Here is a 26,056-nt window from a genome sequence, read left to right on the forward strand (position 1 = left end):
GAGATAAATGGCAAGACATTAAAAAACGACGAATTTCACATGAAAGTTCTTCATTTCCAGTGTCGGAAGGGAAAGTCATGGGCTAAGCCTGGTCAGTGGGGGTAGCAGGAGTGCCCACAATGAGAAAATTGAATAAGCTCTCACAGCAGGTAGGGGTAGGGAAATGCTTTAGGAGAAACACTGCCCTGTGGCTTGCACTTTGACTCTGAATGCCTCCTGATGCACTGATGGGTGAAAATTCAAGTTTTTAGAAAAAAAATCCCCAATTATCTGTGTTTTTGTTTTCTTTTTTCTTCTTTCACTACATCCCAAGAAAAAATTCTGTGGGAAGTGAGAAGCTGCAGGGGCCAGAGTGGCAGACTGGATCACTGCTGGCAGGATCCCTGGCACCCCAACCCATCAGGTTGCTGTCCCTGCTATAGGACTTTGCTGTTCTTCAAAAAAAAAAAAAAAAAAAAAGAAGAAAAAACACCAACAAGACAAAACTATTTTTCAGGCCTTCTCCCAGAAGTCTGGCACTCTGCCTGAGTGCACTGTGATGGGTGTTATATCCCCTTCTCCTCCACTCCTTGAGAGTTCAGGGAGCAGAAAAAACAAAGAGCAATGGGCATAGCCCTGAGCCTTGTAATACTGATGGGCTTTGCCGTCCTAATGAAGTTCATCTGCTCATTAATACTATCAAACCACGTTGCTACTAATGAAGCTGACCCAACGCAAGGCGCCGTCACTGTGCGAAGCTCCTGGGCTCGAGTAAGTGAAGCAAAAGTTAGTTCTTCCAGCCAATTCTAGTGAACTCAGCCATCATTTTGCTGCTTTCTAGGTAGAGAGGAAAATTGAAGCTCCTGTTTCCAGCTCCTCTTGCTCCAAGTGCAGAATGAAAACTGGATCAGCAGACAACCAGACGAAAATTCAGGTAATATTGAACTGCAGCATCACGACTCTCACCCCCTTGTAATGCATCTTCTGCTGAAAATTTCTGGCCTTTAAATTTTGCAGCAAAAGCTTCCTCCCCATCGCAGACACACCAACACATTCATAAGGCACCCAAGAACATACTGCACATCCAAGGAGGTCGGGGTGAAATCTCTCTTCTCTACAAGCCACCAGAAATGCAACGTTCTCAAAAACAGGTTTGAGCTGCTGAGCTCAGGCCCAGCCTGCCTAGTCCAGAGTCCATGTGCACCATCCTTGTGGCATAAATTCTCTTATCATAAAAGGAATAAATTGAACAGTGAGAAGAAACCATCATGGGCTGACGGCATCATGCCTTCCTTGGCTCCTGCAGGCAGGATGGGGCAGCCTGCATCCTTGCTAGGTTTCACTGGAAAAATCACCTGGAGGGACTTTCTAAGCCAAAGTGTTGCTAGATCAGCAAATTAGGAGCCTTCCATGTCTTCTTCATGATTCATGTGTTGCCCCAGCCCAGCCTCTCACCCTCTGGAGGCACCTCCCCACTGTCCCCCACAGCCATCCCCTCCCTCGGGATGCTCCAGCACGGAGCCACGAGGGGATCCTGGAGCACCCTGGGGACCCCTGAGCACATCCTGCCTCTCTGAAGATGTCCCCCATCCCTCGATGGCACTGTGCCACTTACACCAAGCATGGGACAGCGCAGCTCCTGCACACTGCACACCTAGGAACGCTGGGTAGCATATTCAGCTAGTTAGAAGCCAGGTTCAAACTTCTATTTTTGGCTTTTTCTATTTTTCCCTCTTCTTTTTTCCTTTTTTTTTTTTTTTGCTATATGCTGCTTGTCTTCTCTTTACCAGTCTCCAAAAAACATCAAACCTTCATTTCTCCCTTGCCCTGTACATTATTAGGCCCAACTATAACAGGCCTGGATTTAAAAGTATAATTACAACCATGACAGTAATAACAATAAAGCACTCCTTCGATGGAAAAAAAAAAATTATTACAAAAAAATGTTAAATGATTATAGTGGCTGAGGAATAACGGCGACTTGAACAGCAAGAGCCACAGAATCCCCTGTTTTTAGAGCCCCCAGCTCAAAGGACACATTTCTCAATCCACCGAGGAGGTCACTGGCAAGAAGACGGTGGCTACGTTAACTTCTGCAGTGGCTTCAGGACTCCTTTAAAACACTCCTTCTGCTTCAGTATCTTCACACAAAGTGTCACCCAGCCCGAGGGAAGGCGCTGCTCTCCCCGCCCCGAGCTGCTCACAACTGTCCGTCCAACAATACAATACGATGAGAAGAAATTACGAGCGCCCGAGGAAAAGCAAACCCAGTGCAAATAAGAAAGTCGTCCCGCTCTCCAATCTGCCTCTGAAGGGGTGGCGGGTAGGTGGGGGAACACACAGAAAGTCGAAAACAAGAGAAGGAGGGGGGGACCTAACGCAAGCCCCGCTTGACAAAAGCCATCAATTATGAGCGTCTGGTGTAGTGTGTGCCTGGCTTTGTCCTCCCGAGACATCTGCTGCGTGCTGTCTCCTGCCAGTTGGCCAGGGCAAGGCAGGAGGACGGCGTGAAAACAATACTAGCCCCCACTTAGATTACTTTTTTTTCCCCCTCCTTTTCCAAATTCTCTGTCTTCTTTCGAAAGCCAAACAATAACCCGGCGGGATGCGCTGCTGCCGCTTGAGCAATGAGTTCAGAAAAAGAAACCCCTAAAACAAAACCACGGCAGGGAGGAGGGGTGGCACTTGGCGACGCGGCTGAAAAAGAAACATGCTGCTCCCTCCCCACCCCACAAACGTATTCTCGAGCATGCTGGGGTTTGGTCTGCTGGGGGATTTAAATCAGAAAAGCTCTTGCCAGGTCCCGTCAAGGCGCATGTCTTCTTCTCGTCCCTCACCACCCCACCTTGCCCTGCCCCTCAAGCCGTCAGTTTTTGGATGGTCTTGTTGTAGTACTGCGTGATGGTGGGCGTCAGGGGGTTCCAGTTGTTGGCGTGCAGCTCGATGACCTCCAGCAGCAGGGACCTGGTCAGCATGGACTCGGAGGGACACAGCATCTTGTCGCGCGCTATCGCCAGCAGCTCCGTCATCATCTCAGGCAGCTGCTCCTCCAGCAGCCGGCCGGTGCTCTGCAGCTGTCGGGAGAAGAAGGGGTCAACCATGGATTACTGATCCGTGTGGGTCCCTTCTAGCTAGGATTCTATCACTCTGTGATGTTAAAACACCCCTCCAGCTTTTTACAGACACCTCCCGTCCCTTCGATTCTGCCCTGCCTGGTGCAGGCAAGGTTAAAGGCGTCATGGCTTTTGAAAACCAAAACCACCCAGCAGCAGGCTCCAAGTGCTGAACATGAAGGGTGAGGTTTTCAAAAGCATCCGCACCAGGCTGCTGGAGGAGTGAATGGTTCAGCTCCCACTGACTTCAAAGGCAGCAGCGACGGATTGCTTTTGAAAAGAAAAAAAAAAAAAAAAATCCCACCTAAAAATCATGCTATTGTCAAAACAAAGTGCAGGCTGTGATGTGGTATTCCTGCCTTCTACCTGGCCCTTCATTTACTCGCTGATTCAGAGCTCCCAGTGACTCCCAGTCATTAGGTGGAATAAGCAGAACGCGCCTGTGTGCATAACAAATCCTGCCCTGCCGAGATCTGCATTTATACCTGTCGTGCTGCTTTGCTGGAGGCAGACAAGGGCTTTTTCTAAAACAATTACTCCTTGGAGAGCCTCCATCGAGTAGCACAAGCCCTAGGTGGTTCCACAGAGAAGGTCCAAGTTTGGGGTGGACAGCGATGAGTCTGTGGGAGGCTCCCTAAAGCAGAGCTCCCCAAAGTCCTCACCTTAAAAATCAAATCTGCCTCCTCATCTGCTCTGCTGTGTTGTAACTATTCAGGCTGCAACTTCAACTGCTCTCTGCACGAAAAGGATCTGTCCCCATGGGCCCATCACTTCCCCAAAAAAAAGTAACCAATAGAACTCTGCTGTCTTTCACAGAGTCATAGAATCAGTTAGGTTGAAAGAGACCCCCAAAGTCATTGAGTCAAACTTGAGACTGATCACCATCTTGTCAACCTGGCCAGAGCACTGAGTGCCATGCTGTTTTATTCTCTGCAAAACTGCTCCTTGAGCACAGTTTTGGGGCAGCTTTTGGTCCCTTACAGCTTTTTTTGTTTCTGTGATGAAAAACCCAATGAAGGGTGAGATGTGAAGGAACCAGGATGATGTAATATTGTGACAGGACCCCAGGTAGCAAACTTCTGCATCCATTTACATGCATCAGGAGCCCAGTGATGGAGCCTCAAGGACTCTTATCTCACAGTGGTCTTCTACCTAAACTGCTCTTGTGAGGCCCCACCTGGGATCCTGAATCCAGCTCTGGGGTCCTGGGAAAAGGAAGGGCATTGACCTGTTGGATCCAGCCCAGAGGAGGCCACGGAGCTGCTGCCAGGGCTGGAGCCCCTCTGCTCTGGAGCCAGCCTGGCAGAGCTGGGGCTGTTCCCCTGCACAAGAGAAGCTCCAGGGAGAGCTCAGAGCCCCTGCCAGGGCCTCAAGGGGCTCCAGGAGAGCTGCAGAGGGACTGGGGACAAGGCAGGCAGGGACAGCACCCAGGGAATGGCTCCCACTGCCAGAGGGCAGGGACAGATGGGATATTGGGAATTAGGAATTGCTGGCTGGGAGGGTGGGCAGGCCCTGGCACAGGGTGCCCAGAGCAGCTGTGGCTGTCCCTGGATCCCTGGGAGTGCCCAAAGCCAGGCTGGATGGGGCTTGGAGCAACCTGGGACAGTGGAAAAGTGTTCATGATCACTGCAGATGAGTTGGACTAAATAACCTTGAAGGGTCCCTTCCAATCCAAACCATTTGACCATTCCAAAATGCCCAGAGGCCTCACAGCTGGAAACATCCAACAGCTGGAAAGGGTAAAGCAATGAGATCAGGGCAGGTGTAGAGGTGCTTCCCTACCTCCATGGAGCAGCAAAGCACGGCATCCTCCTTCACATCCTGAGATTGCAACAACTGCAAAAGAGAGAAGAGACAAACAGTGAGAAATGCATGATCTTCCTCCTCCTCCTCCTCTCTTCTGACTTTCCTTCTATGTCTTTGTCCAGCTTGTCTTTTGACACTTCCAGGAGAAAAGGACACAAAATAAGGAGGGGAGAAAATAGATTGTCCACACAAAAATTTAGAGTGACAAAACGTGGGGTAAAATTTAGATTAACAACTTTCATAATATATTTTGTTTAGGTTAGATTGCTTCTTTTATCCCGTGGCAGGCAGTGAGGAAACACTCGTCTCACACATACAGGGAGTAAGTGCAGCCGTCAGCCAACAACACTGGAGCAGCAAAAACCTAGGAGTGGCTGTTTGGAAAGGAAGGGCTCTGCCACCCACCCCTGAACCTCTCCATCGCCGTGGGGACACTTCTGACAGCCACAAAACTGCCTGAGCTGCATCCAATTCACTGTAATTAATATGGCTCCTTCTAGGCTGGTTACACAAGGGCACGGGGTGCCAGCGAAACTACGGAATCTCAGGCGCACCAACTCCAACCCTGCTCTGCTCTCCATGAACTCTGTGTTACAAACACGAGCTTGCAAGCAGGAGCAGCTTTCAGGAAACTCCCGAAATGTTGTTGGGCATGGCACGGGATGGTGCAGGAAGATGCTCATCTCTCTTGGTTCTGACTCAGGGTGCGCAATGAGAATCAACAGCTCTGCCTGACAATGGCAAAGTGTAGGAGCTCAGCATGTCTCATCCCACAAACGCTGAAACCACAAACAAGGACCCTCAAAATGGGACCAAAAATATGTATTTTTCTTTGGTCTTTGTTCTCATCTTTATGATAATTACAGGTACTTGAAGCTATAGCCGCTTCCATCCCACCACTTTGGAATGAACAAGCCCTGATGGCCCTGAGCTAATCCCTGTGTGCAGTAGCCACTGAGCAAAAGGAAAAAAGATGGGAAAACTGATTTCACTACCATCTGACATTCATTAGAGAGAAGCAGACTTTTTAAAAGCAGTTGAACTGATTAAAACTGCCGATATAGAAATTGCTCATTGTAACTTAATGTTACTCCAAAGTCACTGCCATTAGTTAAAATCAGAATTGTGACTCTAGGCCTTACCATCTCTCTTTCCCATTCCTATTTTTCCACGTTTCCTTTCCTCTACAAATAAATGTTTGCCAGCTCCATGTTGGTTGAAAAGTAGACATGGGAAAGAAGAGGTAATGCAAGGAACTACCACTGCTCTCAGAGTTTTGTCTTCTGTTTTTGGCAGACAGCAGATTCTTTGCTTTGAAGATGGTGTTCACAGCATCTCACTGAGCACGCTGTCCCTCTCGTTAACCAAAGCTTCAGCCAGGGTTTTCAAATCATGCAACAGGGTTTCTTTCCCCCCCAACCCCAGTTTATCTTTCTGCTGAGTTGTTTGGAAAATGTTAGTTAAGCCCAAGCCACATGCTCTGAGATAAGTTCTCACAAACAGTTCAGATTCTTCACAAGAAAATGAGATTATTTTAAACCCAACACCAACAATGAAAAAAAAATCGGTTAGGGAAAAATATAAACAGGCAGTAGTCCAGATATTCCCTCCTGGGGTATTTAGCTCATGAGCATGGCATGAAGCAGGACTGCAAATAAAGAAACAGACAATACCTTTTAACAACATCTTTCTTAATTTTGGTATTCTTTAGTAAAGAACATAACATGAAAATTAAAGCATGAAAGCAGAATTAGGACTGACTCGAGCCCTTCCTCTGCCATGGTCTCCTCAGTGATCCTGCTCCCTGCCCAGGATATGTGCTCATAGAAATGCTGCAACTTCACTAGCCCCAGCTTCCCACACACAGGGTTGGGACATGCTTCCCTACCTCAAAAGGTGTTTGTGAGGATGAACATGCCCCTGTCAAGTGCTCAGATACTTGGCTAATGAGGAACAGTCTCACCTACCTATGATGAAACAGAGAACACATCCTACCCCCAGCCCTGGGCATGCACCCACCAATTTCACGCTGCCCTCGTGGACACCTGATCATCATCTGATGTGACTGGGCTGAACAAGGAGAATGTGTGTGCTTCAGTGTGTCCATCAGGGTGCCACGTGCTCCACCTTGTCCATGGAGACACCATGTGCTCCACCTTGTCCACCCAGGTACCACATGTTCCACTGCTCCAGCAGGCTACCAAGAGGTATCAGTTTGAGGCACTACAGGTGAGCCTCTGCCTGAGACATGTAGGCTCATGGACATGTGGGATGTGGGATGTGCCTGGGCTTGGTTGGCAGGCACATCCCACATCCCACATGCCCATGAGGGACAGCCCAGCAGTGAAATCTGCTGGTGCTCTGAAGAACCAGAGTCCAAATCCATGGCTGACCACATTTGCAGCATGCTGGGGTGTAGGCACTATCAGCTTCCAACCTTGCATGACCAGAGCAGGAGGAGATCAGGGAGCCTGGCGTGGGCACTGAACCTTGCTGACTGCAAGGACTGTGCTGCCTGGGGGCCCATCATGGATGTCCTCACCCATCAATGACAACTTGCATGTATTTCTCAAAGGGTGTTTCATCCCCACTGATGGTGCCCCATGTGGGCACCAGACACTAGAAGCACAGGGGTAATTCCTTCAGCCAGAGCACAATGTTTCCCAAAGTTCTGTGATGCTCGAGTCAAACCTCACCAGAGCTGAAAAAAAAAAAAAAAGTGAAGAAAACAAAAAAAAAGTGAAAATGTTTTGAGAGCTCCAGGGAAATCACAGCCCTAAAGTCCCAGCACTCGTGTGACCACCCATCCAATTGCATCCACTGTTTGCAATCTAATTCATATTTACTTGAAATATTTTAAGGTAAACACTCTCTATATCCATTAAATTAGCACTCCCACACTGGAATTATTATTTATTTAACTATTTATAGCTGCTCCTCCCTGCTGTGTGCCTCTGCCCAACTCCCACTGTGGGCACCATCCCATCCCTCTCCACCAGGTTCCCACAGGGTTCAAACAGCTGGTGGATGTGGACGAGGGATCTGAAAGAGGAGCATGAGGCAGACAACAGGGCAGGTGAGCTGGGACTCACTCGCTCCTCAGTTTAACCTGTAATCATCCCCTGGAGGCTGGGGCTGTCTGCGAGAAAAACTTCCCTTTGCTCTCCAGCCGGTTTCCCCTGTATCGGGCGAAGCTGGGCAATGAAAGCAGCAGTTCCTGCTGGAAAGCAGACAAAGAGTCTGCCTGATTTCCTAAGAGAGGAGGCTGCATGCCAGAATCTGCCCGGCCAGTCATATAATACCCAGCCTCAGTTGCGAAAGGCTTCTCACTTTTTGTTTCTGGTGCTGGACTTGCTGCCTCGCAGACTGGTGCGAGACATTGGGCGCCTTCTCATTCAAATTTCTATGTCACTCGGAGAGATGAGCACTGGGCAAGGTCCTCTGCAGAGCCAGAGTGCCCAGGTGGGCTCCAGGTGCTGGACATTTGCATAAGCAACCCAAACTAAGTTTTAGGGTCTGCTCCTGGAAGTGTTGTTGCACTGTGGTGAGTTGCAGTGCCTTGCAAGGCAACTCTTGAGTGCAACTGGTATCCATGATGTGCTCTTGGAACCCATCTCCCCCAGCCTCCATGGCCCCAGAGCCTTCTCTTCACGTCTCTGCAGAGATAAGCATCATAAACTACACAAGGTGGACATGCAGCGGTGGCTGAAGGACCAAAGGAGCCCTAAAAATTCAGCTATGCCTCACCACAGACAGAGCCAGCTTGGTCCTCCTGGACAGCAATAGATGCATGTGTATGGGGTGCAGGCCACCAAAAAGCGAACACAATGGGACTCACCCCAAATATTTGGGTTTATTATCTGCTTTCTGAGATCACCTGGCCTGCTGAGAAGCTGAAGTGCTTACTTGGTATTCTCAGGGGTGCCCACACCACGAGGAGGACAGGAGAACCCGTCCCACCGCCCCTTATCACTAAACCACACGGGTTTAATTGTGTTCTTCAGCAACTCTCCCCAGGAGATGAGCTGGGAGCAGCCCAACGCACGCACAGCCCTTTCCAGATGCAACGATGCTTCTCCTGCAAGGCGCAGTACTAATTACTGTGTACGATATCGCTTGCAAAATGACGCATAAGCAATGCTGGCCACTAACTACCCCTTAGCATGCAGCGTTTTATGACGCTGTGGTGATGACTCCAGCGTGAAAGCACAAGAAACCTGGGAAATATCCACCCAGAGCCACGGAGAGGCTGGGATGAGACCCAGGGAAAGCCGGGCTGACCGCAGCCCACGCGCCGCTCCCCGACGGGCATCTCGGGTTGATGCGTCCAGTGGCAACACGCACGGACAGCCAGGCAGCCTCGGGCCTGAGGCTGCCCACAGGTATGCTTTTCATCCACACCTGGGTCACCAGGAGGTGCCTCCCAGTATTCCCCCCTCCCAGGGACCGTGGAGCATGACCTCAGGGGAAAACGGAGACACATTTCCACGAGGAAGTGGAAGATCAGTTATTTGTGCCACTTGGAGCTTAAGCAGAGTGGATGTACTGTATTGGAAGTGCTGGAGAGATGGTGCTTCCCAGTCCTGGTTTTAAGCAGGAAGGGCCTTGGGAAGGGCCATGATGGACGTGGTCCTCTGACAGATGGATCTGTTCCAGCTCTGTGGTTGGGACCATCATGGACACCCCCTTATGAAGGGAGCTCATCAGAAAGACAAGGATTACATTTTCAGTAGGGACTGTAGCGACAGGATAAGGGCTGACAGTTTTCATCTAAAAAATGGGAGATTCAGACTAATAGATGGAAGAAGTTGTTTACAATGAGGGTGGTGAGACCCTGGCACAGGTTTCCCAGAGAAGTTGTGGCTGGCCCATCCCTGGAAGTGTCCAAGGCCAGGGTGGATGGGGCTTGGAGTAACCTGGGCTAGTGGAAGGCGTCCCTGCCCATAGCAGGGGATGGAATGCGATGAGCTTTAAAGGTTTCTTCCACACCAATGCATTCTGTGGTTCTGTGATCATCCCCTGTATCTGACAGTGCAGTTCAGGTGCTAACACAGCTCTGCAGGCAGTCCTAGTGCTCTAATGGACCACAGCTGGAGAAGTCTTGCTCCCAAAACCTCCTGGAATCCCCACAGTCTGCTAGGTGGGTCCTCCTGGGAGCACAGACCAATTCTGCTTCACAGGCTCTCTGCAGACAGACATCAATAGCAATTTTCTGCCTTTCCAGCAGCCCCTTATTGACCTGCTGTCACAAGTCTTTAAGGAACATGCCTGAGATAAGATCCATGGGACTGCATGGCACTGCATGGGGAAAGTCACACATTTCTCTGAAACACAGGCAACGGTACAGCTCCCCTTGTTCTCTAATCACAGGGCACAGGGTGGTGAAAACAGCTGGGACTTGGGAAAATGCAAAGTACAAACAAGGCTGTGGGGATGAGTGATTGTAAAATGCTCCAGAACAGGGCCAGTTGCAGGATTTCTACAATTTGCTACTATCAGACGTATCAGTTCCTTGACCCAGGACATCAGAAGGTCAGCTGAGCTCATCCTGTGCCCACCAACAAGCTGTGCCAGTACCACCCCTTCTAAAGGGGTACCAAGTCACCCTCTGGAAGTGAGGGAAGTCGAATGAGACTGACTTTCTCTGGAAGAGAAACAAGTGAGCACATGGAAACCGATTTCTTGGCATAGGTGAAGTCTTTTCAGCTTGCCCATTTGATGCTGAGGTTGCCCAAACACAAAGTTTTGGGGAAAACCTTTCCCTTATGGAGCTGTCTGTACTGACCTCTGTACAAGGCACAGGCTCTGCCATGCTCCAAAATGTGATTTTTTTTGAATTGAAAAACACAGCTGAGTTGTGAGAGGCACTCTGTGTCCAGCTGCTTACACTAGCAGTGGTGCTTCTCTCCCCATTGCCTTCTGCTCACACTTCTCTGGGGATCTGGGAAGTCTCCAAGGCTACAGAAGATGCACGAGGTGCCACCAGATTATGTGTCTCATGGAGGGAACCCTCTTCTCAGCTGCCTGACTGGGATGTTGTGGTCTCAGCCTGGTGAGAATGTCTGACAGCAGCTCCTGCTGCTCCATGAGGAAGAGTTCACCAGCACAGGCCACTGCTGATCTCACGAGCAGCTGCCCAGATGAAGTGGTGCAGGGGGAAAAGTGCTCTGTGCTGAACTGCCTGTCCCAGCATGGCTGCAGCAGAGCCATGCCCATAGCACACACTTTCTCTAACATACTTTGGACAACCTAAATGAGTTTTGGTGGCACCAGCTCCTCCTTTTACACTGAGGTCCTCCCCTCAGCTCAGGAGGAGATTTCTGTTCTCCTATTACACAACCAGGACTCCCTGGGAGGGTGGCAAGAAGAGATTAGTTTGTTTATTGCATTGAGTAAACCAAAATGTTGGTTATCCTCCTTGTCAGGCTCCTGAGGAACTCAGAGATACTTAACAGCAAATTGAATTAAGGCCAGAGGAACAAAATCCCGTACCCAGTCGTGGGAAACTCCTCCTACTCCTTTCCACTGTAGGCAAGGGAAACCATGAAACATGACACTCTCTCTCCCCGGATCTGGAACGGCAGAAGAAATTCCTGAGAAGATGGAAACCATTAAGCGGCAATTACTGGAGACAATGATGAAGAAAATCTGGTCACTCATCAACCCAGACGCTGCAATCCAACAGTAGCCTGGTGGTTACACATCCCCTGGCTGGAGGTGGACCTCCAGGACCCGAAGGTGAGCAGGACAGAGGACCAGAGCCACCCGGTCTGGGTGCACGGCGAGTTCAAGCCACCCAGACGACTGGCTTCATCCTGCCCGTCCGAAGACATAATAACCCTGGGAGAGGAGGATGTGATCTCATCCCAAGGGTCCCGGGGAAACACAAAACATGGAAAGAAACAGCGGCGAGACCATGGTGCTTGATTGCAGCGGGCTCCACCCTGGCTGGCCGGAGGCTCTGCGCTTTCCTGGCTCTGCAGAGGCAGCAGGCGCGCAAATAGTTGTGTTTACATCCCATTGAAAGAGTTTTTGGGAACTAACAATGCCTGGTATGGAGGGCGAGGGAGAAAAACAAAGCCACGCGAGGAGGAGGGACCATCCTGTCAGATGGTATCTGACTTCACTTCTTTATCTGCACAAATTGCTTCCTCTGACTTCTCCACGGGTCCCAGAGAAACGAGGGTGGCATTTTCCCTCCTCTATTTAAGATACAACATCACGGTTTTAGTGCTGGAACTAAACGGGTCCTGTGGATTCCCAAGAATATGTTCCTGCACATATAATACTCAACAGGGCAGATGGGCTAACAGGCACTGGACAGCCCTCCCTGGTTTGGCCTGTCTTCACCTGCTCCCAAATAACACCTAACCTCCACCTAAATAATGCCCTCTGATCAAAATGACCAGGATTAAAGGAAATCTGTTGTTTTTCCCCACAAGCTGCATTCATAGGAGTGTTTTTGCCAGCACAGCTATGGGGGTCTGGGGGCGTGGGAGCTTTTTGCATGGTTAATTATTTTTTTTATGTATGGCAGGTTAAAGGAATATCCATCCCTTCCCTGCGTGGTCCTAGAGACAGGCATCCACCCTTGCTCTTTGCAGACTCTGCTCCTGCACTCTGCCTCCTGTCATGGCTCTGGAAGTCCATATCCCCTTTATATCCACATGCCCCACTTGCTCCAAATCCCAGACCTTCCTCCCAGGTTTTCCATGTCTTCAACCCACATCTCCTGGACTCTCAAGACAATTCCCCACTTGTTCTCCTCATTTCTCCTTCCTCACTGTGTTCCTGAGTCTCAGTCCCCCATTTTCACTCCTTCCCTGAAATCCCTTCCCTCCCATACCCACGTTCCTCATTCCTCCTCCATCCTTTCACCACACAAAACACTTCCCAATTTGTCCCAGTCCCACTGAACTGGAGACCAAATCTTTCATTTTTCTGCAGAACCATACGGGGGAGGGAACCAGAAGGGGACTTCTGTGAGGATGTAAACCCCCTTCTTCATAAAAGACGTATTTTCTCTGTTCAGATCTGGCCTCATGGAGCTTCTCGAGTGGAAGTGTGGTGTGGGGTCAAGATCTAAGCCCCTAGGAGCATTTGCTCATTTGATAAAGCAAAAATTCTGTTTCACTCTCTGACTTAGAGAGTAATATTAAAAACCCTAGCATCTCATTATACTGTCAAAGACCCTTTTTTCAACTCAAAAGGCTGATGCTTAAAAAGTGAGAGTGATTAACAAAACACAACCCACGTTAAAAGATACAATTTTCTTTTCCAAAGAGCACCACCCTCCTCTCTCATCCGACTGCAGCCGGGAAGGTTTTCCTTTTTCTTCCTCTGAAGGAGACAGTGAAAAGGCAGTGCCCTCCTGAAGCTCAGACGTTAATTACTGCGTTAGAATATTTTGCTAAATTACGCAGCATGGCCCCAGGAGATAACAGGCACTAAGAGAAGGGAGGGGAGTGGATACCCGTCTACACGCTGCACCGCAGACTCAGACGTAGGGGGAAGGCAATTAGACAGGGAGTATTTATCCTCCCTGCACCACCCCGAGGCTTTCAGTCAGCAGCGTGTACCGAGGCAGGGAAGCGATGGGAGCGTGCCAAGATTTTAAACGATGCTGAAATGGGACTGTCTCTGCCAACCAGACTGGAGGTAGGAGACAACTCCTGCAGAGAAGCAACTGTCCTGCCTGCTGCCAGCCTGCTGGGTCTGATCCCTGCTGATTCACAGCGCCTGGGAGCTGCCCTCCGTCCCCAGGGCTGGTATTAACACCCTAAAATTATCTGTCTTGGGCCAGGTCAAGGACTGCATCCCTCTAAAGAGGATGGATACCCCTGGGGTACACAGCCTCAGAAGCAATAACCCCCTCAAGCTGGAGGGATCTCTGTGAATTGGTCCTGCTGCCTCCTGCGCAAAGTTTTGCAGTTTAATTAGCCTTTCTGCGATGAGCTGCTTCCTGGGGCTTGCTCTGAACCTGCCCCAACAGCCCTGTCGAAGGCTCAGAGTGGGATGGTGCCAAGGCAGCTCCCTGTCACCCCTGATATCCAGTCCCTTTGTATCCAAGCCAGGACAACCAGATGGGTAAAAAAATGGGTTGGATGGTTGGGCTCAGAGTGTTATAGCCATTGGGTTCCAACCCAACTCTGCCTGAAGGCCAGGAATGGTAACAACTACCAAGCTGTTATCCCAGGACCTGCCCTATTTAGCATCCTAATCCGTGACCTAGAGCAGGCAAAGAGCGTAATCTCATGGAGTTTGAAAGTTGACAGCAAGTTTGGGATGTACTGAAATGTATTCAAGGAGCTGCCAATGAGAGGGATCTCAGCGGGGTAGCAAAATGTCAGGAGGAAACCCAAAACTTCCAACAAAAGATCAGCCCTGTGCAGGAGAAGAGCACAGTGATGTGGGTAAGGAGTGGGATAGGGTTACTGTGGGGAGTGAGAGGGGGCAGAGCCCTCCCTGTGTTCCCTGCCCTCTGTGAGGTGCCTCGAGGGATCACGGTGCCATTATTGCCACATGGCACCACCTTGAGCCTGAGTCCCCAGAGCCAGTTCTTCCACCTCTCTGCTCTGCTGCCATAGGCAACTGCTCAGTTTGCCTGGCTGCTAAATGGCATTGTAAGAACAAACAAATGCATCCAAAGCAGCACTTGGCACCAATACCTGGGCTGGAAGTGGCTGCTCCTGGCAGGGGGCTGGCAGGGATGTGGCACCTCCCAGCCCCAGGGGCACCTCCTGGGTTGGTGTCCCAACAACAACCACTGAGGATGAGACAGGAGGCAAACCTACCAGGAACACCCATCAACAGCTGTGATCCCTCCTTCCCTGCAGACCTCAGATGTCACCTAAAATTGGGCTGGGGCCCTCAGGATCCAGTCCTAATGTTTCCCGTCCCCAGTAGCATCAGGGGATGGAACTGGGAGGGCACTGAGCTGCCTCACACACAGACATGGGAGCACAGAGCTGGATGAGGGACAACCAGCTCCAGCCGTGCTTAGGGAAAAGCTAGGGAAGGCAAAAGTGGTGACAATCAGTGAACAATAGATGGCAAATAATATTATTTATTATCTCCACGTCTTCAGTAGCCACGGGGCACTTCTTGCACTGTGCACAGGCTCTGATGGTTCAACTGACATTTGCTGCTCTCCCTTGTCTAAACCACCCATTTTCTCTATTTTGTTGACTCTGCCAAAGGCCACAAAAAAGAAGAAACATGGCCAGGCTGCAAGAACCAAAGTCCCTTGGTTCTTCTCTTGGTTTTAGTCAGTTTTGGGGGACATGCAACATGAAGCATTGTGGCAGCATGGCTCAGCATGGTCCTTGGTATTTGGACATGGGGCAGAGGCTTTGGAGCAGGAAAGAAGTCAGCATGTTCACTTCTCATATCCTGGAGGGAGATGTTCAGGGACAAATTTAGAGTGGTTTTGTGAAATAAAGTGAGGCCATAGTCAAGAGGACTTAAAGGGCTGAAAGGAGAGAGTGGGACATCACTCTTGCTTAGGACCATCATGCACAAGAGACAGAACCACTTCCTAATAGTGCTAAAAGTGTTTTCAGCAGATAAAAGGCCCATGGAAGAATGTGGTCCTGCAAGATGCCACCACTATTCCCAAGTGAGAACAGCCAGGTCTGGAAGCAGGCAAGGGTCAAACCCACAGTGCCCTGGCTGCAGCATAACCATCCCTGGGGAAAGCCTTTATCCCAGGAACAATGCCCTTTTCCAGCTCGCCCTCGATTCCCCGAAGCTCTGAGGGAAGAATAGGAGGAAAGCGCTTTTATTTCTATTTAACATCTCTGCTTTGTTATTCTTTTCCCAGGCTCCCCAGATCTGAGGGCTGCAATAGTCCTCTCGTTCTTATCTGCAAAGGGCTCTCCCTCCTTTCCCCAGTTGTCTCCAGGTCTGATCTTTGGGCCAACCTTGGGTATCCATTGCCCTTCTCCAACCTAAAATAGGCACTGTTCCACTGCATGTATCTTAGTCCAACTACTGTCCAAATTCACTGTGCTCCATTAAACCATTTTAATGAGAGCTGGACTCACCTTTTACTTCCCTTGGCAAACTCTCTCTTTGCCTAAAATCCCAACGCTGACCTCACCAGATCTCGCTGTGAGGACACACTCTCAGCCTGCACAAACCTCACCCCATACTCCTCAAAACAGTTATGTAAATGAAACTTTTTCCTTTGGTAGGGATTCTGCTCCTGGGAGATGTCATCACAGTGTTGGATGTGTTGGCAGTCCCTTCCTTCTCCCCCCCATTTCAAGCTCAGTGATGGAGAAGGATGCAGAAGAGATCCTTGGAGTGGGAATTTGGCTGGACTGTGCTTGAGCCAAGGGACACAGATACTCCTCTGGTTTCCAAAAGGCCTCCTGGGTGAGGTGGCAGCTCTGACCCAAATTTCCTGTGCCATGGTTAAACGCTCACTGCCTTGTCTGACACAGGGCCTGCCTGTTCCCTGAGGACAGTGATGGGCGCCGGGTCGATCAGCCAGCAAACCCCAGCACTTATCACTCCAGCCTCACCTGAAATGAACTTGTATTTTTTTTCTTTCCCCAGCCCACAAAACCAGCCCATCCACAGTGATCGATAAATACCGCTGGCATTGTCACTCAGTGCCCCAGCCATGTCCCCAGCTCCTCCCCACCCAGCACTGATGTCCTCATGGCCACCCTCACCCGCTCCCACCCAGCTAATGATGGTGTGAATAAGCTTTTATTTGGGGGAAAGGAGCTGGAGAGAGGAAGCTTTGCAGGGGGAAGGGAAGACACATTCCTGCCTCAGTCATCAGGCAATTTTTCCCTTCCTCTTGCTCACTGCCTGGCTGACCTTTGGCTGAGTCTGCCAGAGCTATAAAGGAAAAGGGAAAAAGATAAAAAAAAAAAAAAAGAAGAGAAACTAAAAAGCAAGTGAGCTGAAAGGACAGGCAGAGGGAAAGATGTTATCTTGCCTCTGCTAATGATTTATGGTTTAAGGATGGGTGGATGGAGGCAGAAGGAGCTATGTAGGACTGTGGGCAGCACAGAGGAAGCTTGAGGGGAATACTCAATATGAAAGGAATTAGGGGTGAGGGGTTGAGACTCTGTTTGGGGATGGATGTTCTGATCACCAGAAGGGGGGAAAAACCCATGATGAGTGCTTCTACACCTTGTGAACATGTCCTGAGGCATGTGGGAGTCCCAAACTTTAAAGGCCATGTTGACACCCCCTCCTCTCCTGGGACACCACCCCATGTGGTTCATGGGGAGCACAAGGGATGAGCACCCCGTGCAGTTAGGGACTTTCCACACTCTCACAGAGCACCCAGCAGGGCCAGCCTGTGCAGATGTCCCTGTCCTCTCTGGGGTGCAGCTGGAAAAGCACACCCCCACCTCCTTGGCTGTGTCTGCAGCCCAGCTCTGGCCCTGGCATCCATCTGCCACCCAGAGCCTGGCACTGCTGATAAATTGGTGTCCCTTTCCCCTGGGCTGGCCCTGTGCAGCAGGATAGCTGGCAATGACAAAGAAAGGCAGCAGAATGCAAACCCATTCCAGAGCCATGGAAGAGGGGTGCATCAAGGTCAAAGCAGTGCCGAGAGAGCAGTCAAGCATTTTGGGGCAGGGGTGTCAGAAGGGTCAGGCTCACCCATGTCAGCCAGGCTTAGAGTCTTCTTAGGATCACAAGTAGCTTGGGTTGGAAGGGACCTAAAGATCATCTTGCTATTAAAGATCATCTAGTAAAGTCATCTGTGACAAACAACACCACAGGGACAGACCTGTCCTGCTAAGGAACAGAGATGTATTTTTAAGAGCAAATTTACGCATGACATCTTGATATAATTAGTGAATCTTTTTATGGAGCTGCCCTGTAGCAAAAAATATCCTTGATATATGAAATTCATGTCCTTCCACACACCTCTAGCTCTCCACCGTGTCCCCACAGAGCAGAAGGGTGACAAGAGGGACAGTGACAGCACGGCGAGGGCAGACAGGAGTGGGCAGGGAAAAGCTCTGGCAGAATCAGGGCTGTGCTGTGTCACGATTACGATGGGAAGCGGATGGGCACGGGGGCTTTGCTAGACGTCAAGATCTTTCCCAGAAGGTGACACATACCTCTGTGGGCAGAGATTTTGGGGAAGTTCGGCTATTCTTAGCGTCCCTCTCCCATCTCCTCCTCTGGATATGTCTGCCTTATCATGGGGCCTGCACTCCTCACTGCTCCAGTCACCATCTGTGAGCTCTGCCCACAGTATTACCGCCCAGACAAAATGTTTATGGCGCGTTTGCATTCAGAGGAAACTTCCCATGCATGTAAAAAAAAATCATCACCAGCACTTTCTTTATCCTTCCCTTGCCTGAGGTCTAGCAGAGAACTTTTTTTACAGAGAGTTATTTATGGCCTGACAGAAGCACCACTGACAATTTGAGATTCACAGCTCCAACCCTGGGCAACAAGGAGGGTTTTTCTGAGAAAGTCTTCCACAGGCACCAGCAGGAGACAAAACCACCTTTAAGACAGAATGGAGGGAAGCCCTCTCCTCCCCTATGGAACATTAAGTTTCTGCCACCACTCTGAGCCATAGGGAGCTGGACAATGAGCTCATCAGGAAATCAGGTGCTGAAAAATCCCCAACCCTGGTGACAGGGCTGGGTTTCTGCTGCACTGGGTTGGGTCTAAGACATTAGGGACTTCCTTTCTCTCCCTCCTTTCTCCCCTCAGTCTGTCTCATCTATTCAGGTGGCTTCACCTGCTTTAAGAAGCTGTTTAAGCTGCTTAGGTGGGGATTTTCATAACACTGGGATTTGCAAACTCCAGTGCTTGGTTTGCCATTCCAGCTTTGGTCCTTTCTAGCCACCGGACAAAGGGAATGTGTCCTTTAATTATTGTGCTTTAACCAGCAGGAAGAGCCAAGCATGCCTGCAGATGTAAGTACTTTTGAAGTACAAGGCGTTGTCAGAGCGAACCTCTAAGAATTATGAAGCAAAGATGGAATCCCAGAACCTCTGTCTAGTTCTGACACTCTGCCATGGGCAGGGACACTTTCCTCTATCCCAGGTTGCTCCAAACCCCATCCAGCCTGGCCTTGGACATTTCCAGGGATGGAGCAGACACAGACTTTCCATGGACTATAGACCATGGGCATCTCCACAGAGCAGCCAACAGCTTGTCTCACTGGCAGGGAAGGATGAGGTGGGAAGGCATTTACCTCCCTGAGGCAGGTATAGATGGGGCAGACGAGGACTCGGAAGGGCTCCCCGGTGCTGCTCCTCATGGTGCCGAAGACCTCGCAGAGGAAGGTGATGAACCCCAGCCAGCGCTCCACGTCCCGCTGCTGCAGCTCCTCCCGCATGGAGAAATCCTTCTGCAAGAGGCACAGAGACAAGAGGCTGCATCAGCAACGCTGCACCACCACAGCAGAGGGAATTAGGAGGAGATTGAAACTCGGGGTGGGGGGAGGACAGACAGACAGACTCTTTAGTAACAGCAGGGAGATTACTCAACGCGTGCAGGGTGGCTGCAATTTCAACAGAGTAAAGCAGCAGAAAGCAGGTACTGCAGAAATATCACCGACTCCTGCAATAACTGCCACAGCTTGCACCAGAGATGGTGTCTGTCCCCTGCGCCCTACTGTCCCCCACAACATACAGGGGGTCACTTTTCCAGATGCACCACTGTGTTGGGTTTGGATGGCTTGATTTTTTGGTGAGCAGGGAAGAAGCCAGCACCACCAGGACTGAATAAAAAGCAGCAGCAGAGAGGTCAAACAAAATGCAGGGGAAATGCTGGTGGCCATGCTGGGCTTGGTGGTTCAGGTTGACCTGCCCAGCCCATTCATTGCAGTGTCTTCAACAGACCCAGTGTCTGGCCAGGAGCATCCTAATGGTCTGGCTGCTCTCTGGTGTCTCACAAAATAATGGCACAGACTGGCTCCCTGCCCGACCAGAAGATCAGGACAGCCTGGGCTTGGCATTAAAAGGTCACCCTGCGCCTGAGCTGATGGTTGCTATGACTAAGGATTATCCCAGTGACGTGATTTATGGGTCAGCATCAGGAGGAAACACACAGGGAGATAGCTGCCTCTCCATCAGACCTCCAGCTGGGAGAAAGAAGGGCTTTGTCCAAAGGCAGGATATGACAAGGGATGTATGTGATGGAAACATGTGGCAAACAGCACAAGGCAACATAGAAAACCATACAGAAACCCTTCTAGAGGATGGCACAAGGGAGTGCATCGTGCTCAGAGTCAAGAAGGCTTCCCTGGGCTCTGGGAGATGCTGCAGTGGTTCTTGCATGACATCTCACATGACTTTTGTTGTCTGTCTTCATAGTGACCTTTCCTTGATACTAAAATTTAATAGACACTAAGAATACTGGAGAAGAGGACAAGTTCGTTCTCCACACCATGTGTTTCCAGTGCAGGTTGCACAACCTTTGAAATCCAGCAACTAAATAAATTACCTTCTATCTTTCTCATCTCAGTTTATTCCTACTGCCTGAGACAAAGGGCTTCACTGCTGCAAATACTCTGACCTGCAGCTGCTCTCTACAAAGCTGGGGAGATATAAAAGCCACCACACCAAAGTTTGCCCTCTTGCCCTGGACGACACACAGGAGATCTTCCTTTTAGAACAAAGCTAAGTGAAGCAGCTGCTAAAGAAAGCCAGGCAAAAGCACTGATGATTATTTTCATGACACAACTGTATGTACAGAAGATCCAAGGCAGGAGCTATTTATATGTTTCATTACAAAAGGAAAAATAAAATGTGTATTTGCATATGCAGGAAAAAAGACTTGTAAAATAGCCGAGGCACTTATTAACCAAACAGCGATGACTAATTCCTCTCTACACCCATTTCCATAAGTCAGTTGCCCAACTGTGTCTGCGACTTCGAAGTCAACCCGCAGCCAAATCCTGTTGGGTCTCCCCAGACTCTCCAGGGGAGTTTCCAGAGTTCATCCTTTCATTAACCAGCCCATCCCTGGGCAGTGATGAGGAGTTATTTGCCAGTTCTGGTTATCACCCCAAGGTTACCCAATTACTTGTTCTGGAGCTTTCAATTGAAATTTAATGAAAAAAAAAAAAAAAGGTCAAAGAGACATGATTAATGATAATGATAAATTAAAAACCCAGGCTAGAGTATCCCATGCCCCACATCTGCCCCATTCACCCATACAGTGCACAGGAAGTTTCCTTTGAACCCTGGAGCTTTCCCTGGATTCCTCTCCATCTCCTGGCACTGTCTCCCACATCAGCATCCCAGCCAGCTCCAGCCCCCAACCCATCCTCCCTCTCCCAGCCCGAATGACCTCCAGCAGCTCCTGTCCTGCCTGGGCCTGGAAGCTCCACACTCATGTACCTGGGGAGCTGTGCTGTATTTTGGGATCCCTGGGGCATGCTGTGAAATTCCTAGCGGCTTGGGATAACTGCACAGGCTCTGCAGTCCCAGATTACTGGGAAAGAATAAAAAACACTGCAGGAAACTCTCCACCTTCCCACTCCTGCTTCAAACATGCCCTGCTCTGCACACCTGCAATAAAGAAAACTGACTCTTCAACGTTATCTTTTAAAAAAAGGTATTTTCTGTAAAAAAAAAAAAACCAAGACATCAAACCAACCAACCACCTGGAAATTCCATAAATCAACCAGCAAACCAAACCAAACTCATCAGGCTTGGGATGGGAGCTGGGCAGGAAGGGATTCTACCACACCCTCCTTTTTTCATCCTCTGGCACCCAGTGGGTGATGCAGAGACATCAATGAACGCTGCCCCACCTTTGCAGATGGACAAAATCCTTGTAAAAGAAAGGGGTCTGTGATCCCCCCCTCCTCCAGTCACAGAAAAGCTTGTGCAGACTTTGAGGGACACCCATGAAGGACAGGAGAGGGGAATGGAATGTGGGATGGATGCAGAAGGCACAGCAGACATTTCCACACAGAATGTGATGCCGCAGTGGGAATAATTTTGCTCCATTTGCGGACCCAGGTTGGGCCAAACTTTGCAAAAGGAGGTGATTTGCACATATTCTGCAAAAGGAGGGGAGTGACACTGATTCCTCTGACTAAGTAGGAAGAATATATTGCCAGTGAGAGGAATTTTTCTGGACAGGCCAGAGTAGGAGCCTCCACAGCAGCTGGACTTGCAGTGCCAGGGGTATCCTGAAGCATCCTGAGAAATCCACATGCCTCAGGATGGTGCTACTCCAGTGTCCCGAATGCCCTGGGGAGTTTGAGGAGACAACCTGTGCAACCCAAACGGATGAGCCACAGCCAGGACGTGGGAGAGGTGCGGAACTGTCCGGCAGAGAACGAACCCCACGTCCTGTGTGCCTGGGGCACATCCGATGGAGCTGTGCCCTGACCCACAGACCTCCACACACTGATGACAAGCCTTGAGGGGGCTGAAAAGCTCTGGAACCAGACAGCCGGGTCACTGCCCTGCCCACTGAACTTTATTTGCTCTGGAAATGCCTCACGAAGTTATATAAAAATAACCCGTGGATTGGCTTGCCCCATGTTTAGGTGGTGATGTCAGGGCAGTAAGCAAATTATCTTTCATCAGTTTGGCTGTATTTTTAAACATGAATTGTATTACTAATTTGGGGGTGCTCTGGCCTGTAGATTATCTGGGTGTGTCTACTGGATGACCTTCCTTCATTGCCTATAGTTTAAAATAAAATGTATTTATACCAGGTAGGGTTGGCCTTCCTTCTCTGCCTGGTTTGGGAGAAGAATTCATTAGGAACCCATGTGGGAAGTGGGGGGATGCCAAGGGGACCTCTAAAGAGCTCTCATATAGGACAAGTTTGGGGCATAAATCAGAAGGCTGAGCACATTCATCATGCTGGGCCTTGCCATGGGTAGGTGAGGGCGGCCTGTGCTCACACACATCACAGAGATGGCCCAGGGCTGAGCAAAACCTCTGATATCCTCTGCTGGATCCTTTGTAAGCCTGGCTGAGGCTCCTGCCAGCAGTGGAAATTCAAAATGCCTTTTTCCTGGGGGTGTTCAGTCTTGCAGCCAAGAGAAAGCCCACTCCTCATCCCCGTGTAGATGCAGCTCATGCAACACTTGGCTATGACAGTGGACATGAGACCTTCCCAAGACCAGGACCAAGCCAAAAGAACCAAGAGGAATGGCCACTCTGTAGAACAGGAGGCAAATCCATCCTCTAACATTTTTTGTGGGCAGCAGAATCAGGTGGGATGAGAAGCAGCATTCTGCCATCGGATCTAAGCCCTCACTCCAGCTCAGACAGCTGCAGCCGAAAATTCTTCCTTTGGGAGTTTGCTGCACTTTTTTTAAGACACGTTCCAAATAACTTTTCCCCAGATCTGGGCCCACTGGCCCATGGCTGATTCTGGTAGCAGCAGGTTCGAGGGCAAAAGTTTAGTGAGGGATAAAAAGGAGGGTTAATTTAAGCATCGCCACCTTTTGATGGGGGAAAAAAAAAGCACACTTGGGCTTGTTGCTCTGTAAACACAGGGCTCTTCCTCTGGCAGCTCTGCTGTTTACTCAGACATTGTCAAGGAGGCAGGAAATACTGAGTCAGAAATACTGCACAAGAAGAAATATATGATGCTTAGATATCTGTGCTAAGAGCTATATAAAAAGCTGAGATAGGCTGTGCTAAATAGTTGATCTTACTGGCAATGTTCTGCAAAACGCTGGAACCCTAAATGGCTTTTTGGAAAGGGCTAAGACAAATCCAATAGGTTGGAGGAGGGAACTGGTGGGTAGAGTTTGGACAGCCACTGTCCCTTATTGCTGTCCTGGAGAAGCACAGCCTCTGCCTGCTTCCTTCCCAGACCTTCCTAGAAACGGCTCCATAAATTACATTTTGCACAGTTAACATCAACTGCAATATTCCCTGCTTAGAATTTAAAAACTGTGTGAATTTAGGTCCTGGCTTGGAGGAGGCTCTGGTGTGCGGCTTTGCTTCCTGAGGAGCATAAACCAGTGAGATGAGTGGTTTGGAGCACTGGCATTTGGAAGGAGCTCAGGAGGTGCTGGAGAACCCTATCACAGCACTAGGGAGTGATCAAACATCTCTGTCCATGGATTTGTCTCACCGAGTTCCTCTGTACCACTCACAGCTTCATTGGGAAAGTCTCATTTCATGGACACCACTACAAAAACTCCTCTGCTGGAGGTGGTGGGACATGAAATGGGATCATCAGCTCTTCCATGGGTTCTACTCTTCCTCCAGCCACCCACTCCTGGCCTTTCTGCATGCACCCAAGGACAGAACCTCACTGTGACCCCCTCACAACATCCCTGCCCACGCTGCTGCCAGCATGGAGACAAGACAGAGCAGAGTGAGGTGATGACAGGACAACCTGCTTTGAGCCTACAGCTTCCACACAGAACCTGGAGAACAGCAGCACAGGAGACTGAGGTGTGTTTCCAGCCTTGTGTGGGCTCCAATCACCTCTGTACCCTGATTTCCCATCCAGCAGCAAATGGGAATGATTTGCTCATCTTCCTCTGAGAAGTGCTCTGGGGCGTGTGACTGAGACATGCGAATCACGGCAATTATTATGACTCCAACAAAGGAGCTATTGACATTTAAAGCAGATAAAGCTTTTAAATTACAGATGACACCTTGTGCCCAGCCTTGCAGAGGTTCTGGCTTCACCCAGCCGTGAGGCATTTCACTCCCACAGGCTTTCATCATGTTGCTTCCTCCAGGCTGGGTTGGCACCATTTGAATATCTGAGAATATCTTCTCAGGATGTTTTGGCCCTTTTGGGAAAAGCAGGAAATCCTACCAGTGACCTTCAGTGTGGACCTGACTTCATGATGGTCACAGCTCTGTGAATGGTTTTAATCACAGAGGGCTCTGAAATGCACCACATGGGTGAAGGTCCAGGCTACTAGGACTGCGACGCCCAGCCCTCAGACACCTACCACACATTTATCTGACCACTGGGTGATTTGTAGCTTGCATTAGATGTCACTGGCCAATTCACAGAATCACAGGATGTTTGGGTTGGAAGGGGCCCTATAACTCATCTCTTTACAACCTCCTGTCATGGACAGGGACACCTTCCACTAGAGCAGGTTGCTCCAAGCCTCGTCAGTCTGCCTTGAACAGTTCCAGGGATATGGAATTCTTCCAGTTCAGCAAGAACAATTCAACAAAGATTCTGCAGACATCAGGCAGACACACAGTGCTTATTCCTCTCAGAAGGATTTGGGGACGAAGGGGAAAATGTCAGAAAACTGTTTTTTCTAAAGCAGAGACTAGGCAAACTCCCAGGACAAGAAACATAATCAATTTTACATTCCCTGGTGTGGGAAACTGAGGCAGCTGATGACCAGAGCCAAGAGTAGCTGTGAATACTTCTCATGTCTACAAACACCTGGAGGTGACTGGACAAGTGGTCACTTGAACCTCCTGCCCCCTGGTCTCACCCTGACCTCTCCATCTGGCTCCAAATCTGGGATCAGCAGCAATTACCCACCCAAAGTGGGCATCTCATGGCTTCAGTCAGTGATGTCTGAGAGGTCCTTGAGGGGCTGCAGAGGTACAAGCAGTTAATTATTGATTTAGCTGAGGCTGAAATCACCCTAGTGGGAGCATAATGATGGATGTGCAATCAGAAGTTTTGCTGTTAACTTTGCAGTTGCTAGAGATCTCAGAGCACTGCCTGGGTGGAAGCTCTGAGAGGACCAGGAGGGTGAATTCAGCAGCCTGGTCTGCACACAACCAACCACAATCACCATTCTGTCCTGGATATTTGCCACGGCCTCCTCCAGCACTACCCATGTGACAGAGTTGTCTTCCTCATCACTTAATTTTTAGTTCTGCCCTTCCTATCTCACACCTTTCTGGGTTCCCAAACACATGCCAGGGTGTCAGCTCAGCTGGGTAACAGCAGTTTATCATCACCTTAAAGACCTGTTATCCCATGAACCCAGACAGCAAAACATCATTACCGTCCTCAGCCAGACCATGCAGTGAGTGAGGGACAGACCTGCCATCTGCAGGACACACGGACGAGGGGAATTAATCACCTGTCTCAGAATCACAAGCCTACCTCTCAGTCCCACAGAGAGGCACTGGAAAGGAGACAAGGGACCACAAAAAACCCCACATTAATCTCCTTGCTGTGTTGCCATCAGAGCAGCAGGGACGCCCGTTTGACCCAGCCCTGCAGACACCCCATGCAGC

At 49.8% G+C, this 26,056-nt stretch overlaps 1 protein-coding gene across 9 annotated transcripts in view; it reads right to left on the bottom strand.

Annotated features, from left to right (window-relative positions):
- Positions 1-1,713: 1,713 nt before the first annotated feature.
- The window catches only part of CTIF (cap binding complex dependent translation initiation factor), a 145,649-nt gene continuing 121,306 nt past the window's right edge, over positions 1,714-26,056 (bottom strand). For all 9 annotated transcript variants that reach the window (XM_072922883.1, XM_030257446.4, XM_072922882.1 and 6 more), the window contains 3 exons: positions 19,087-19,242; positions 4,875-4,928; positions 1,714-3,053 (listed from right to left, as the gene is read on the bottom strand). In XM_072922883.1, coding sequence (XP_072778984.1) covers positions 2,838-3,053; positions 4,875-4,928; positions 19,087-19,242 — 426 coding nt within the window. In that variant the 3' untranslated portion in view covers positions 1,714-2,837. The remainder of the gene's footprint in view (positions 3,054-4,874; positions 4,929-19,086; positions 19,243-26,056) is intronic.

Source organism: Taeniopygia guttata, chromosome Z (assembly GCF_048771995.1).
Source record: "Taeniopygia guttata chromosome Z, bTaeGut7.mat, whole genome shotgun sequence".
NCBI lineage: Eukaryota > Metazoa > Chordata > Aves > Passeriformes > Estrildidae > Taeniopygia > Taeniopygia guttata.